General features: G+C 57.6%; 8 protein-coding genes across 8 annotated transcripts; 3 read left to right on the forward strand and 5 right to left on the reverse strand.

Moving 5' to 3' along the window:
- Nucleotides 1-178: 178 nt before the first annotated feature.
- VTJ04DRAFT_1699 (uncharacterized protein) lies at nucleotides 179-2,164 on the reverse strand (the record flags this gene model as incomplete). The annotated part of the gene is made up of 1 exon (XM_069359414.1): nucleotides 179-2,164. The coding sequence occupies one exon, from the start codon at nucleotides 2,162-2,164 to the stop codon at nucleotides 179-181; it is 1,986 nt and encodes a 661-aa protein (XP_069224307.1).
- Nucleotides 2,165-2,798: 634 nt separating this feature from the next.
- On the reverse strand, nucleotides 2,799-4,081 carry VTJ04DRAFT_1700 (uncharacterized protein; the record flags this gene model as incomplete). Its single annotated transcript, XM_069359417.1, has 2 exons — nucleotides 2,799-3,931; nucleotides 3,991-4,081. 2 exons carry the CDS (start codon nucleotides 4,079-4,081, stop codon nucleotides 2,799-2,801), a joined length of 1,224 nt encoding a protein of 407 aa, XP_069224308.1.
- A 510-nt stretch (nucleotides 4,082-4,591) lies between these two features.
- On the forward strand, nucleotides 4,592-5,917 carry VTJ04DRAFT_1701 (uncharacterized protein; the record flags this gene model as incomplete). Its single annotated transcript, XM_069359418.1, has 1 exon — nucleotides 4,592-5,917. One exon carries the CDS (start codon nucleotides 4,592-4,594, stop codon nucleotides 5,915-5,917), a length of 1,326 nt encoding a protein of 441 aa, XP_069224309.1.
- A 155-nt stretch (nucleotides 5,918-6,072) lies between these two features.
- On the forward strand, nucleotides 6,073-6,584 carry VTJ04DRAFT_1702 (uncharacterized protein; the record flags this gene model as incomplete). The annotated part of the gene is made up of 3 exons (XM_069359419.1): nucleotides 6,073-6,090; nucleotides 6,134-6,330; nucleotides 6,395-6,584. The coding sequence occupies 3 exons, from the start codon at nucleotides 6,073-6,075 to the stop codon at nucleotides 6,582-6,584; spliced, it is 405 nt and encodes a 134-aa protein (XP_069224310.1).
- A 174-nt stretch (nucleotides 6,585-6,758) lies between these two features.
- VTJ04DRAFT_1703 (uncharacterized protein) lies at nucleotides 6,759-8,787 on the reverse strand (the record flags this gene model as incomplete). The annotated part of the gene is made up of 3 exons (XM_069359420.1): nucleotides 6,759-8,066; nucleotides 8,125-8,247; nucleotides 8,767-8,787. The coding sequence occupies 3 exons, from the start codon at nucleotides 8,785-8,787 to the stop codon at nucleotides 6,759-6,761; spliced, it is 1,452 nt and encodes a 483-aa protein (XP_069224311.1).
- Nucleotides 8,788-8,872: 85 nt separating this feature from the next.
- Nucleotides 8,873-10,662, reverse strand: VTJ04DRAFT_1704 (uncharacterized protein; the record flags this gene model as incomplete). The annotated part of the gene is made up of 2 exons (XM_069359421.1): nucleotides 8,873-9,314; nucleotides 10,616-10,662. The coding sequence occupies 2 exons, from the start codon at nucleotides 10,660-10,662 to the stop codon at nucleotides 8,873-8,875; spliced, it is 489 nt and encodes a 162-aa protein (XP_069224312.1).
- A 1,089-nt stretch (nucleotides 10,663-11,751) lies between these two features.
- VTJ04DRAFT_1705 (uncharacterized protein) lies at nucleotides 11,752-13,067 on the forward strand (the record flags this gene model as incomplete). The annotated part of the gene is made up of 5 exons (XM_069359422.1): nucleotides 11,752-11,862; nucleotides 12,018-12,061; nucleotides 12,122-12,627; nucleotides 12,704-12,833; nucleotides 12,899-13,067. 5 exons carry the CDS (start codon nucleotides 11,752-11,754, stop codon nucleotides 13,065-13,067), a joined length of 960 nt encoding a protein of 319 aa, XP_069224313.1.
- A 415-nt stretch (nucleotides 13,068-13,482) lies between these two features.
- VTJ04DRAFT_1706 (uncharacterized protein) lies at nucleotides 13,483-15,420 on the reverse strand (the record flags this gene model as incomplete). Its single annotated transcript, XM_069359423.1, has 1 exon — nucleotides 13,483-15,420. The coding sequence occupies one exon, from the start codon at nucleotides 15,418-15,420 to the stop codon at nucleotides 13,483-13,485; it is 1,938 nt and encodes a 645-aa protein (XP_069224314.1).
- Nucleotides 15,421-15,836: the final 416 nt, after the last annotated feature.

Here is a 15,836-nt window from a genome sequence, read left to right on the forward strand (position 1 = left end):
CAAAGAAACAGTAACATGTTTTTCTAACTTTTGCTAGTTTACATAGGTATATAAGAAAAACAAAGCAAGTACTTTTCACGTTGCCCCAACCAACAGGACTATAGCATGTAATGTCCACAATGTAGGCAATCATTCGCAATCAGAGATTCCCTCCTCCCTCCTCCCTACCTCACCTCCATCACAACTTCGAACTCCTCCTCCGTTCACCACCTCCCGTCATCCCCGACCCATTCCAAGCCGTCCTTGGGGCAACCACACCCGGCCCACCTTTCACATTCCCATCAGGACTCAAAACCACCGCGTTACCCCAAACCGACCCATCCCCTTCTCTCCCTGCCCAAAACGATTCAACCTCAACACCAACACCACCCCCAACCACAGGAGATGATGGTGGTGGTGTCATCACAATAGGAGAAAGCAGCACAGAAGGATCATCAGACCCAGTAACCCTCCTCCCGTCCCCCAGCACGCGTATGCTGCTCTTCAGCTGCTTCCTCCTCCTCCTCTCCTCCCCGCCGGCCGCGGCGTTTGCCGCCGCCGAAGCGAGGCTGGCGGCAGATCTGTTGAGGAACGCAACGGCCGCGGTGGCGAGTTCGGTGGTTTTTGCGGCGGTTTTGGAGGCGAGGGCGGTGAGTTCGGATCCTCCTCCTGATGGTTTGGTGGGTTTGTTGTTGTTCTGGGGTGGTGGTCGTTGTTGGTGTTGTTGGTCTTGTTCGTTTGGCGTCGAGGAGGTTTGGGCTGCGGAGGAGTTGGGGAGGGGATAGTGGTGGATCATGATATTCCGCCTGTCATGGTAGGGATGAAGGAAGCCGTGGTGATGATGAAGATGGCGATGGCTATCGGACACTATCATAGCATGGTCCGAAAACGCCCCTTGCGGCCGGGACGGCGATACGGGTGTATTGAACGGCATTTGCGCACTGCTAGTGCTGCCGCTACCACCACCGGTCGGCCGGGGCGGGCTGCTCGGCGTGCTGGACGACGACCAACGGAATACCCTGGCCATGAGCGAGCTTCGGCGGCCATTACTGCGGCGGGGAGAGGTCGCCTCGTCCGAGAGCCCGGTTCCGGCGGTGACTGTGGCGCCGATGTCGCTTGACATGGAGATGGAGATGGGGATGGACCGGTCCGTTTCGGGCGTGCGGGTTCCGGGCCGTTGGAAGAGGCGGTGATGGGCTGGGTTCTTGGGTGGTAATGCTGGTGATCGGGTTATTTCCTGGCTGGTGTTGATGTTCAGGTTGATGGGCCGCAACAGCATCTCCGAGACCAGGCGCATTGTTGGGTCAGGCTTGCTTTGTTGCGCCGCCAGCGGGTCTTGTCGCGCGAGTTCCCGCGCCGCTTCGTGGTACAGGTACGGGTCTGGGCCTGACTCGCTGGATATGTGACTCAGCCTATCGAAGCATGGAGAGAGAGGAGAGCGGGTGAACTCTCGACTCATGTTCGAGTGTCGGGGAGACCAGGACCCGGGTCGTTCGGGTCTGCGACTGGGACGGCGTGGTGGCCCTGAAGTAGATTGAGGGATGCTGAGAGCCGGGACTGAGTTATGGGCGTGGAAGCGATCCAGGTGGGAGCCTCCAGGCGAATCTTGTTGGTCAACCGCTGCATCATCCCCGTCCCCATTTGGTTCTCCATACTCCGCCTGGCAGCGCCGAGCTGAGATTCCAAAGGTAAACTCGAGGCCTGTAAGTTCGCGCAGTTTCTTCTCCGAGTTGTGCCCGGTTGGTGACGTTTCCCGAAATCTCGGAACGTCCTCTAGCCCGGTGAGTTGATGCACCTTATAGGAGGACTTGGCCTGCGGTGACAAGACAATGGCAGGCACGTCTCGTGCCCCATTCTCGACTTGAAGCCTCAGGTTATTCCTCTTCTTCTTTCTCTTGAGATGGGTGTTTGGCTCGTAAACGGTTCTATCTTCCTCTCTGTCCTGTCCCAGCCCTTGATGGCTCAGGCCGCTGTCTTCGCGCTGGCAGATGGCCACCTCTGATGTATCCAAGGCCGCTTCGTCATCCTCGCTGGACGCTCCAGAGTATTGTTCGGATGGCGACAGCTTATCCGGACCCGTCATGTGCCTGCGAGGAGGAGGAGGGGTGAGACTATTATCATACGAAGTGCCAGACTGGCTCTCGCCGAACGTCGAGTTGGAGTCACCAATGCTCTCGGAGGTCATGGCGAGCTGCGATCGTGCTGTGTGAGTTCCGATCAAACCGGCGAACGGTCGAGACAATCCAGAAGTATTTCGAAGACGGGCTCTCGAGGAACTTTACATCGAGTCCTGACTCGACCCGGCAGGGGGATGGCTGAACCTGTCTGTCGGGTCAGGGGCCGAGACAAAGAACATGCTGCCGAAAAGCCGGACCGACTCCTCGCTTTGTCGCAATCCTCCCCGCGACAAACGATCCCCAATCACGCGCTGACGTGGTTTCTTTCTTCCGCGCGTGCAGGCCAGGTTGTCTTTGAGCACCTTGGAAGGCCGATGATGGTCGGAATCCAGCAAAGAGCATGGCTCGATGAGAGAACCTTCTTGAACACACCACATATGATTTATGTCTTGGATGAATAGGAGCTTCGAAATTGCCATCGGATCATGGAGAAAAAGGACCACTCAAGTTCCATGTGGTCTATAACATCATATTAGTCTAATCCGGTATTGTCTGTGTCGAAATCATGCCCCATACCTCTATCGACTCTTTTATTCCAAGCGCCACCCATGCAATACGCCAGGACCGTCAAACAAATAATCATACCACACAACATGCCCGGCCCATCATATACTCGTAGTAAACGCCACAAGCCCGTCCCACTCAGTCTTCATCCCGATACTTGTTCCCTTGAAAATCACCCAGCAACACCAGGTCGTCCAAGCCCATTCCCATGCCCGAGTTGCGGATCCATTCCGTCTCGACGCGGAAGAAGATCCACACCCAGCGTCTAAAAACCTCCAGGAACTGAAGCAAAAATATCGAACTCTCAAAATCACTAAAGTGATCCATGGTCGAGCTGAGCTTGATCATCCATGTACACCGTAACATGACGTCCATGACAATAACTGCGTAGTACACACCCGGCTTGTGCACTAGCAATGGCTGGCGCAGGCCGTATGGATGGTCGGGGGAGTTCCGGTCCTTGGAAAAGAGAGTCAGGTCCCAATCCTTGGCCACGTCCCAGTACCAGCTGTAGAGGGAATTGACTAGGCAGGCCAAGACCCAGGCGCGGAACAAGCCCGGGGACCCGTCCTTCTTGTTCCGCAACATGGCGCCGAGGATGATGACGGGAAATGCCGAGGAGTATTTTGCCGCGTTTGCCAGATGCTGGCCACCCCATCCCGTAGCCGGAGAATACGGGGCGCGGCGGACGCGCACGTACTCGATCAGGCACTGACGCAGACGGATGGCGCTGGGGACGGCCATGATCAATGGCACGACGACGGCACCGCCGCAGCCGCGATCTGGACGAGCGGTGGCGGACCCGTCCTGGCCGTCGAAGAGGAACATGCAGATGCAGACAAATAGGTCGGCCAGAACCTTGGCGTAGCTGGTCAAGACATCAGCCAGCAGGATATCCCCAAACTTGCCATCCTTGACCTCTGCGAGGCCGCCAACGCTAATGCGACGCAAAATCCATAGAAGACGGCTGCGGCCGGTGTGGGAGACGGAGAGGCGGCGGAGGGGCGCGATGAACAGGACGGCCAGGAGGAGCAGGTTGGTCATGGGGATCCAGTCGTACTCGATGACGCGGACGGGGTCGCGGCGGGTGACGAGCCAGAAGAGAAGGATGGAGGCGCCTGAGGTGAGCGTGAGGAAGGAGGCCAGACGGTAGGTCGACTGGTGGTGCGAGAGCTGCGCCGAGTTGGAGCGGCCCGGGTAGCGGATCAGGGCGGGGACGTCGATGCGGCGAAGGTGGAGGAAGTGCAGATTGATACCCCAGCCCCAGACGGCTGCGAGGGGGTTAGTAAAGTAGTCTCTTTGCACATAGTTGGTCCATCAACCGCCGTACCAAGAATGATGATGAAGGCGACCCTGTAGGGCAGGGGAAAGGTCAGGCTGAACGAGTCGAGCTGGTGCTCGACGGCAGGATCACCGTCCATTGCGCCGGATGGGTGCGCCGGATGGCGGCATCAGGAGGTTTGTCGGGGAGGAACAAGAAGGGAGTTATTAGATGTTGAAAGACCGCGTCCAACGGCGAGGAGAGTTCTCGAACGGAAATTCGACAAGTTGGAGAGCGGAAAGTTGAAGTGGCCCCTTATCGATTTCTCGAATCCACCCCTGTCTACCACAAATTGGGGACTCTGGTCGTGTCCCGGTCTGGAAACAACGTCAGCCCCACGCATTTCCCATCCCGGCGCTGCGTTGGGCTGGATCCACTCAGCAGTGTCCCTCTGCGGGCGGCCACCCCTGCATCCTTGCCTGGATTGTTCCGAGGTCCAGGCCGCATGTGCTTGCAGCACAGCTGCTTTGCCGAACCGCCCATCAACAACATCCGAACAACATCACAACATCAACGCGACGGCCTCAACACAACCACGAGGGAGACAGCATCATCAACAACAACCAATTCATACACGATCGCAATTCATCGCCCATCCAATCTCTCCACAATGTCAACCCAACCACCCCCCTCCAAACCACCGCCGCCGCTCACCTCTTCTCCGTACCCCTTCGCCGCCGCTCCGGACATCATTCGCGCTCACCAAAAAGACGCCTACTTCCAAGGCGTCCTCACCAACCAGCTCAGCGATCTGTACCGCCGTCTGCGCGGCGCCCGCTCTGCCCATGCCTGGGCCACCGAAATCCGCACCTTTGCTGACGCCCTCTACCTGTGCCTGACCACCTTGATCGGCAACCGCACCCTCGGCGAGGAGTACTGCGACCTGGTCCAAGTCGAGGCGCCTTCCCACCCCATCTTCCCTCCAACCAAACCACCATCGCAACCGCCATCCAACGACACCACCTCCAATGCCGAACAAATAGTAGGAGGAGGAGAAGGCGGCCCCTACCTCCCCACCATCTCCCGGCGGGCAGGCTACATCCTCACCTCGGTGCTGCTCCCCTACCTCGCGCACCGCACGCTCCCCTCGTTCCGCTCCCTCCTGCGCAAACTGATCCGCGCCCGCCTGGCGACCCTCACCCGCCAGGGGCGCGACGAAGCCCGCGACAAATCCGGCCGGCCCAGCGCCGAGTACCGCGTCCTGCGCTACCTGCTGACCCACCTCGTCCCCTTAACCAGCGGCGCGCACATCCGCGCCATCGCGCTCGCCGCCTTCTACTTCACCGGCGCCTACTACGAGCTGAGCAAGCGGGTGTGGGGCCTGCGCTACGTCTTCACCACACGCAAGGCCGTCGAGGGCCATCCCGCGGGCCAGGTCGGCGCCGGACGCGGCGGGTACGAGGTCCTCGGCGTCTTGTTGGTTGTGCAGATGCTGGTGCGCGGGTGGATGCACATCCGCCGGGAGCTATCCTCCGCCAACAAAGCCGGCGCGGTAAACCCCGACGCCGAGGAAGAAGATGAAGACGGAGGGATGTACACCCACCGCGGCATGTTCGGTCCCGCCGTCGACGTCAGCCTGGACGAGAACATGTACACCAGCAACAACGAGCTCCTCGACGGGCAAGGCGACGCTGCAGGAAACTCGGGCCAGCGCAGCCTGGCGGAAATCGGCGCCATGGCGCACACGCCCGTGCCCAAGGCCGGCAGGGCACGGTACGATTTGGCACAGGGCAAGGACGTGATGGGGTGGATGAAGGGCGACCAGCAGCGCAAGTGCACGCTGTGTCTGGAGGAGATGAAGGACCCGGCCGCGACGCAGTGCGGCCACGTCTTCTGCTGGGCGTGTATCGGGGATTGGGTCAGGGAGAAGCCCGAGTGTCCGCTGTGTAGGAGGGGGGTCATGGCGCAACATATTTTGCCCTTGAGGTCGATTTGATGTTTGTTTCTTCGGTCAATCAGTGGGTGTATCGGACATATGGGACAAGGCAGCGAGGTTTGGATGTATCAATTAATGACGAGGTTTTGGTGTCAACTTGGGTACAATAAATAAGATTTCTTTCTCCATTAGGTACAACTCTCAGACCCAAGCAGATGGCGACGAGCAACTTCGTTAAGAAAGCTAATGGAATTCCTCGAACACACCACCTCGTAGTTGTACTCATACAATACACTGAACACATTTCAAGAAGAGAAAACTGAATCGTACACTGCATCCATCAACGTCCCACCCAGAAAACTCAACAATGGCGAGGCGGTATCCGTCAAGGAGACGCCCTCCATCATCCCGAGTTCTCGGACTGTCGTCAGAAGGAGAACAGAGACGAAAAACAAGGCAGAACAGACCCTGCTGTTCGTTCCTCCGTTAGAAGAGAAAAAACGGAGACAAACAGACAGAAAGCCACACGGACAAAAGAAAGCGAGCGCAGGAAGAGCTTAAACTAGCAGAAGAAAATAGTAAAATAACCGAGGTGAGTCTGCGGACTTTGCACCTCGGACGAAAAGAAAAGTCAGAGAAAAACAACATCAGAGAAAGAAAAGAGAGAAAAAAAATGAAACTCAAACCCTCGTGCTCCGTCCCAAAACATAACACAAAGGTATCATAGACACAACAAGAAAAATGAACGAAACACATGCCACATGCTTACATGCCATCATTACCACCAACCCCCAACCAAACCCCGACCAAGCCAAATGCCGTATCCCCATTACCCCCTTTTCCCAATGCACAACACCCGAAAACCCAGGCAATCCAAGCAACTCCTGATTGCTACCCCCTCTCAAGAATCGAGGGTGAACAGGACAATCTCACCCCTCTCGTTCCTCTTCATCCTCAACGATTTCCACAACTCCTTCTCTTCCACAACCTTATTCACACTTGTCCCCGAGGCGCTCCTCTCGCGGTGGTAGCGCTTCAGCGCTTTGTTCACGCTGCAGCCGCGTTCGCTCTCGGGTCCCTTGTTGACGAAGCTGAGGAAATGTTCCGCAGGCGGTTTGTAAACGATGAGCGCCCCAGAATCGCCATCCTTGTTGCCGTCCTTGGACACAGGCCGGAACTCGAGGAGCTTGGGCTGCTTCGGAGCCTCAAGGGTCTTGGTGTGGCTGCTGCTGGTCTTCTTCTTTTTCGGCTTGGATGACGGCGACGTGTTGGACTTGTGCTGGGTCTTGGCGCGCTTCTTGGAGGACGACGACGACTTGTGTTTGCCGCTGTTTCCGGAGATCATGGCCATGATGCTGGTGCCGATCGAATCGCTGGGCCGGCTGGACCGGTGGTGCTTAGACTTGGACTTCTTCAGGGGGCTAGCGGGCGTCTCAGCCTCGGGGGCGTCGTACGAATCCGGTGACGGAGGGAAGACGGTGGACTTGGACATCATCCGGCTCAACCCTCCTGTGAGTCCAGTGTGGAGAACCGGCGGAGCATCCGTCATGTCGACGTCGATGTGCAGGTCCCGTTTCCGCTTCTTGTCCTTCTTGCCGCTGCTTTCCTTGCCAGTGTCCTTTACTATCCTCCGAACCTCCTTGGGAGCAGGGGTCTCAAAGTTGGTTGCGGGTGCGGAACCGTTGCTATTACCGTTGCTGTTGCCGTACTGGACCACGGCGGTGTCGTCTGCCGGGTCATCCGCCATGCCGTTCGCCTCTGGGTCGAACCGCACAAGCTGGTTGTTTTCATTCGGTTGGGGAACGGCAGCGGCCGTCGCGGGAAGCGAAACATGCGATGCGGTTGGCGTCGGGTTGTTGACAAGGAAGTCGAAGACGTTTGGCATCGTCGGGACAGCCGGCGGAGGAGTCGGGGCTTCGGGCAGGCGGTTGACGGGCTGGTTCTCCTCGTCGTCGTCGTCCTCAGATTCAAGTTGGCCAGGCACCTGGAACTTGCGCCAGTCCTCGAAATCGTCATTGGCGTCCTCGACGTATGCTGGATGGGCTACCATGGCGTCGGAAGTTGGCTGTTTGTTTTGAGCTTGGGTCTGGGTCTGGGTCTTGTCCTGGCTCTGCGCGGGGGTGGATTGTTGAGCGGGCTTCTGGGCCTTGTTGTTTTTCTTCTCACGATATAGAGCGCCTTGATACTTCTGAGCCTCGGAAATGCAACTCTGGGCAGCTTTGTCAGTGGGGTCAGGTCTCGGAGGAGATCCAACTAAGTTGACCTACCGTATGCGACCGGTATTCAGTGCCGGGGAAGTAGGTCATGCAATCGATGCAGGTGAAAGTAGCGCCGCGACAACGATTTCGGTGCGGGTCGAGCTTCTTCTTGGTTAAGACGTCGCCGCACGCCTGGAGTCAAGATGCAAAGGCACAAGGGTCAGATGATGTTGCTCGAGTTGAAACATAATTCGATCTCGCGAGGGGCAGAGCATATGGTATGGCGGGCCTCATGTGCAAGAAGAGGAAACAGAGAAAGGTGTGGGCAGGAGACAGGGCGAAGGGAGGATCGACTTGATCAGACACGGAGGGGTGTGCGGGACAGAGGGGTGGTGCGCCAGGGTGTGACCCGCTGGCCGTGTCCCGTGTAAGTGGTGGGTGGGAGCGCGGGCGCGTGTGATGTCAGGTAAGGTAAAATTGATCTCCGGTTGGAGTGGTCATGGGGAGGGGTGGCAGCCGAAGAAGGGCGACGGCGGGGTGGGAAGGCTGGCCGGGCAGATGGTCTGGGGAACACATTCCGGGGCACTGCAGCGCAGGGTTTCCCATGGAAGGAATGTGACTGTCTTTGTCTTCCTCACCCGAGCACAATGCTCGGCCATGGAGCCCCCGAATTCCCAGCATAAACGACGCAAACAGAGACAACCAACTCACCTCGCACGAAAAGGACACCATGATGATGGCAGGGCGGGAGTATCCAAACCCCCGGATTGTCCCAATTGGGTGTGTTGTCGTTGACCGGAACTGCCAAGAGTCGGACTCAGCACTCTGCTTCCGACTCGATCAGAGCGAATTGCCCGGTCTGGGTGATAATATTGGAAGACCGGAACTGCGAGCTGGCTGTGGCTGCGGCTCGGAATGTGTGTGAGTGAGCAGCGATGGTGGGGTTGAGCTTCGGTAGGAACTGAGGAAGGCTGCGCACCAGGCTGGGGTTCCGGATGACGAGAGAGAGAAAAATTGGAAGAGAAGAGAGAGAAAAGTGGGAATCCGGGGCCGCAGGGCTCAGCACCCGAACGGGGCTGCGGGTGGTGGGTGGTGAGTGAAGTGGTCGCGGCGCGGAGCCTCTGCTAGCCTTTGGGCACGAATGAGAGAGGTTGAAGCTGACGAGCAGACGGGACTCGGCGGCGGCGGCGGCGGCGGAACTGGGGAACTTGGAAGCAGGTCCCAGAAGATACCAGAGGATAGCGTCCGGCAGTCCGGTGCTAGCTTTCCAGCGTCGGTGTTATCCCCCGCAGGGATCCGATCAGGTGGTGAGGAGGTCGTGTAGTGTAGGTAGTGTATGCGCGAGAGTGGGTGACTTGCAGAAATTTTCAGGTAGTCCAGGTAGGTGGCAGGCCTAAGAAAAAGTTGAGGTCTGGCGATGATTTTGGTTGGAGAGTTTTGGGCGCCGATGCATGTTTGGATGGGAAAAGGTCCACCACAACAGAGCCCACTGCAACCCACTTTCCCACTTTCTGCAGCTTTGTGTTCGGGTCACTTCCAGGTTGCTTGTGCGTGGTCGCGGCTTCTCACGAGCCACACAGCCCCTCCTTCCTGTCTTGTTGTGCAGTTCCCTTCCCCTGGGCAACCCTGGCAACAACCCTGGAGCGGGCTGGAAACCCTGGCAACCCGCCCACCTGGATGACAGCCCGCGGCGCAAGCCGTCCCTCAGGTCCCGATTTGGACATCAGACCAGGGGCGGACGCTCGGACCAACCCTGTCAGCCCAGTCGACAACCAATCAGAATCCTGAGAACGGACAAATTGTGGGTCCCAGCTGCGCCTTGGATGGTGGGGTTGGTGTGGCACAACCCTGATGCGAAACCCCGAAACCTGCCTGAGGCGCGCTCTCGTCCTCAGGTCGTCGACTCCCTCCTCGTGCTTGGTTCCGTTGGTCGCGAGATGCAGGAGAGCGCGCGCGATCCTCCCCCGCTTCCCAATTTAGAGAAGGCAGAGCCAATGCCGACATGCGATGCTGCTCGATGTCTGCCGTGTGTCTGCCGCGGTCGCATCCTTCTCAGTCGCGACGGGATGCGACTCGAGAAAAGCAAGACTTGGGACGGGCTCGAGCGCAACTGAGAAGCATGCAACTCTCGAATTGGATCACCAGATGGATTAGGTCGAGTGGCATGAACATGACCACTCCACTCCATCACCATCAGTCATCATCATCGGGTTCTGGGCCCGTCCGTATCTGCCCCGCTTGGATGCATCAGTCCTGCTCCTTGCTCCTTGCTTGCTGCTTGCTGCTTGCTGCTCGATCTGGACAAACCAGCGCTAGTCAGGAACGCGCAGCCAGCACTGCACAGGACTGGACTGCTCGACGCAGCTTGGATCTCTGGGCCTGACCTTATGCAAGACCACGGCGACCACGGAGACCAGGACGAATCACCATGACCCGAGAGCTTCCAGAGCGTTTCAGGAGACTTATCACCCTCGTCGCACCCTCGTTGCCGCGCATTGCAACAGGATCGTCGCATTTCCATTCGCTGCGCCCTGAGGGCTTCCGCTGGCATGCTGCTTACGCCGAACCTTGGAAGTGGAAGAAGCCAATCCTCCTCCTGTGTTTCATGGGGTTCCCGTTTTGGACCTCTTTCCAGCTCGTCGGTTGCTCAATGCTCCTCGAAGCCAGTCAGCATCAGACAGTCAGCACCAGTCGGGCGTAGACGACTGACGACGACAATACAGAGTATTATTGTGGGCTGAGCAAGCCTGCACGAGGCCGTCCAATGCCAGGTTCCCATGTGGCTTTCTCGACTTTCGCCTGCTCCCGTCATGCCTGAATGAGGGAAATTCTTCCTCGGTCGAAAGGCTGCTTGGCCCGAGTTGAGGTTGGACGAGAAAGCAATGAGTTGGCAGCTGGTTTCCTGTCTTGGTGTGTGTGCATGACCATTGACAATTCCTTGAATTATAGTCCCTCTCCAAGTTGATCAAAGCAGTCCTCGGTCATTGGACTTGGTGTGTCCGTGGCCGAGTCCAATGTCGATAGTACATACCTAAGCATCGGTCAATCGGTTCCTAATCGTCAAGTGTCGGCCCGGCGCAGATGGAAGCTCCGCGATTTGACCTCCCCAGATTGATTAACATCCATTACATCATCGATGCTCGCTCCCGTCGGCATCCAGGCCATCTTCAATCTCCACTTCTGCATATGCATTAACGTTGCCGTAATTGCCCATCTCGAGGCCGCATAGTGTGTGAGATAGAGTGATGTTTAACACCAAGTGATTGCAGGCACAAGGCCTTTGGCGCTGGGGCAACCTTGTCTCGTTGTGCTAGGGGCTCCGCACTCCCTCAACATCCAATCCACGCAGACTCCCCGCCAAACTGACGCCAAACTGACACCACCAAAAAAGACGCCGAAACCAGCGAACCTCGTCCTGGTCTAGCAACGGAGCAGCTCAGGAGCCCATCTCTCATCATCCTAATCCCACTGATTCCACTGTAACTGAGCGCCTCAGGTCCCTCTCTTTGCGCCAGCTTTGCAGGCTGCCCACCGCAGGCCTTCCATTTTTTTGCCAACAAATCCGGAACTCCGTCTTATCCCCTGGCTAGACCAGGCACGCCAGACCCAGACCAGACAAGACAAGACTCCATCCATCACCGCCTCTTTTCTCTCTTCTTTCTCTTCCTCTTCCTCTCCTCCTCCTCCTGCTCCGCCATGCCCGAGCCGGAGTCGTCGTCGTCGGCCTCGAATCCCCTTCTGGCGCGGACTGTCTCGTTGTTGAGCAGTGCAGCAAGCTACTTGCGCTTGCCTGCCTTAGCTTCAACTGTATGCCCCGACACCTCTGCATCCCATCCTCCCACCCAGTGGTGCCTGAGTGGCTGCGTCGCCAACCTCGCCGGCTCGTTCAGGGGGCAAGTTTGGCCGCTTTGTTTCCCTTTTACTGCTCCACGGATCGCTAACCGCGTATCTCAAACTTGTAGGGGATCGTTGCCGTCTTGACCGCCCTCCTTTACTTCAAACAAAAGTACCTACCCACTCGCCTCCGTCATCCCGATCCCCTGTTCTAACTCCGGCCCTTCCGCAGGACCCTCATCTACCCATCCCACATCCCGGCCAACGCGCGAACCGACGTTCCCCGCCCGTCCCAGTTCAACTTCAAAGACTATGAGGAGCTCATCATCCCGACGAGCGACGGCGAGAAGCTGTCGGCCTTCTACATCCGCGGACCCCGCGGCGGGCCCAACTCCAAGGTGACGGTCCTCATGTTCCACGGCAACGCGGGAAACATCGGCCACCGCCTGCCCATCGCCCGCATGCTCATCGCCCACGCCGGCTGCAACGTCTTCATGCTCGAGTACCGCGGCTACGGCATTTCGACGGGCCAACCCGACGAGTCCGGCTTGAATATTGACGCCCAGACCGCGCTGGACTATCTTCGCGACCGCGCCGAGACGAGGGATCACAAGATTATTGTTTATGGTCAGAGCCTGGGCGGTGCTGTTGGTATTCGTCTGGTCGCAAAGAACCAGGGCTCTGGGAGTATCGCTGGGCTGATCCTTGAGAACACATTCCTGAGCATGCGCAAACTGAGTATGCCCGGCTTACCCGATCTTGGTTCAAAAAACGCTTCATGAGGTGCCGTGGAATTAACACTTGTCGCATCCAGTTCCCCAAATCATGCCGCCCACAAAGTACCTCGCCTACCTGTGCCACCAAGTCTGGCCGAGCGACTCTCTGATCCCGACCATCCGGGTCCCGACGCTGTTCCTCAGCGGTTTGCAGGACGAGATCGTCCCGTGTGTGCCATCTCCAACTTGTTATTCCTCCACCAGGCAGCCTTGCTGACGATGACGTAATATAGACCGAGCCACATGAAGAAACTCCACGAGCTGTGCAAAGCCCCCGTCAAGGTCTGGAAGGCTTTCCCCGCCGGCGACCACAACTCGAGCGTTGTCGAGCCGGGCTACTTTGAGGCCATTGCCGAGTTTATCGACAGCATCCAGACCGGGAAAGGGGAGAAGAAGGAGTAATTGTCCGGGTCTAGACGTTGATTCTACTTCGCTAGCTGCTTGTCTGAGACATGCGCCGATCGATGATATATCGGGGATCATTGGAGATGGTGTGAATGAGGATATTATATTCTGAGGGAGACGACGGGGATATCGGGAGTTAATACGATAAAGGGGCATGAATGGAGAGGAACTTGTGTTGAACCGCATACGCATATTTGATACCCATATGCATATTAATAGAGAAGCAATGAGGTTGATGAGTGACGAAATGAACTGGATGTCCAGGTAAATTGATGGATGAGTGATGTCTGGGTCAACATGATTCTTTATTCCCAAAGTCTCAAGTAGCCATCGTGTCTGGTCTCGTTACATTCAAATTCACATCCCCTTCAGTCTCGACATGATGTCGTCTTATGAGACAAGATAGTAGAAATCAACCGGCTTCCTCTTTGCCCTCTGACGCACCAATCCGCCGTACAAAGTCAAACTCGGGTATCTCGACGTATTCTTGGTCGTAACTGTTGGTCCACCAACACTTGGAGCTCATGGGCAACCAAATCTCGAGCTTGGCTCCGCGCTCCTGCATCACCGCGTTCAGCTTTTCGGCTGACCGCTCGGACCACCACTGCTCCTCCCAGTCATGGACCGTCTCCTTGACCTCGAGTACCAGCGACCGCAGCCGGGGCGCGTGCATGGGCTTGCGCGATTCGAAGAAGATGGCGAGCTCGTCCAGGCGGGAATTGGCGAATCCAACCTGTAGAGGGTGGAAGTCAAAGGCTTCCTGAGTGATGTCGCCGACCATCCTGACATACAGGTGGGTGATGTTGGCGAAGGGCTCGAGGACTTCCTCGAGCATCTCGACGCTGAGCGTGTGCTCGAGGATGGTCAGGTGCGTGACGTTGGGGAGGGTGACGCCGAGGATGCCCTCGCCGTAGTAGAAGGGGTTCCATGCGATCTCGTCGTAATCCACCTCGTCCAAGTCCTCCTCGCTCTCGACGTCCTGCTGCCGCTCCGTCTGCTCGTCCCCGTCCTGTTCCTCTGTCTGATCATCATCATCATCATCACCCTCGTACTCCTCGTCCTCCTCATGCTCTTTCACCTGCCCCACCTGCTCCTCGTGTCCCTCTTCATGCTCCCTGTTTCCCTCAACCTCCTGCTCCGTCTTCTGCTGTTCCTGGAGCCCCTGCTTCTCGTCATGCTCCTCCTTCTGCTCATGCTGCAGCTTTTTCCTCCTCCTCTTCTTCTTCAACTTCAACTCCTGCAGAAGCTCCTGCAGCTCATCCTCCTCTTGCGACGCTGGCTGTGTCATGCTTTGCTGGTCCCCCTCTCCGGATTCTCCCTCCTCCTCTTCTTCTTTTTCCAAGTCCGCCTCCTCTTCATCCGAGTCCTCCGAGTCCTCCGATCCCTCCGAATCACTCGAGTTCTCTTCCGAGTCATCACAGTCCTCATCGTCCGTATTGTCGTCCCCTGTCGCTGCGGTAGCACGCTTCTCCTCCACCCACAACCCTTCCTTTTTCAACAATTCCTCCTCATCCCTCATCGCTTTTCTCGTTGGCGAATAAGGATAGAAATACCAATGCTCGGTAGGGTACTCCAGCGTCACCTTTTCCAGCGTCTCCCTGTGCGCAGCAAACATCAGCCGCCTCACGCCCCTCTTCAGATCCAGCACGCTGCCGTCCGGAAACAAATAAACCTCTCTCAACCGCGACAGCGACCGGGGCTTGCAGAACCGAAAGCCGACGTGATGATCCACCGGCGCGACCAGCATCTCCAGGTCGGGGAGCATGCTGACCAGGAACGCCACGTACAAATCGTACTTGCCCCTCAAAAAATGCTCAAACCGCGTCAGCAGCTCCGCCGTCTGCCGCACCTCGAGCCCGTAGTCCCAGTCCACCACCCACACCTCCTTCTCGTCGCACGTGCTCAGGTACTCCTGCCTCTTGGCCTCGTACGCGCTCCGCAGCGCCTCGTCCTCCCACACCCCGCGCTTCTCGGCCGGGTCGTTCTCGTCCGGCTCCCGCGTGCGGCCGTCGAGCCGCAGCGAGCGCGCGTACCGCCCCAGCTCCGGGCGCGCGGCCAGCGTGCGCGCCAGCCGCCACCAGTCCTTGGCCGGGACGAGGTGGTGGTACAGGTGCGGCAGGGCGATGGTGTGCAGGCGCCGCGAGGCGAGGCAGAGGGATCGCAGCGTCGCTTGGCGCTGCCGCGAGCATAGGAAGGGAAGCGGCTTCTCCTTGATGCCGGGGGCCCACTTGCTCCAGTGCACGGGGCAGTCGAGGGTGTGGTCGTTGGGTAAGTGGTCACCGCACAGGAGGGACGCGATGGAGTCGAGGAGCTCGGTGGGGAGGTCGTGGATGGTTGTTGGTGGTGGCATGGTGGGCGGTGGTGGTGGTTGTTGTGGTGATGGCGATGAGTTGTGAAGGGGATGGAGGTTGGATGGATGGATACACGATGAAGGGAACTGGATGACGCTTGGAAAATATAACCCGTGGACTTGGGGGCTGAAGAAGCTCAGGCCATCTTATCCAGATGAAAACCAAGTCGACTTTAATGTTGCAAGGACAATACCGGATGACTCAGATCGGGTGGGAAATTGGACTGTCGGGGCTGGACACTTGGATCCTATGCTGTTGGAAGGTGTTGTTGCAGTTTCGTGGAGCTTGCTGACGAAATGCTACCAAACATCGAGGTTAGCAGCCCCTAGCCGACGGGTAGAAGCGAGGTGGGATACGCAGCGGTACTGTAGTACTTTATCATACCACGGATAGCATGTGAACTTGGCCCTGAGAA

This window comes from Mycothermus thermophilus (genome assembly GCF_041956435.1).
Source record: "Mycothermus thermophilus strain CBS 625.91 unplaced genomic scaffold VTJ04scaffold_1, whole genome shotgun sequence".
Taxonomy (NCBI): Eukaryota; Fungi; Ascomycota; class Sordariomycetes; order Sordariales; family Chaetomiaceae; genus Mycothermus; species Mycothermus thermophilus.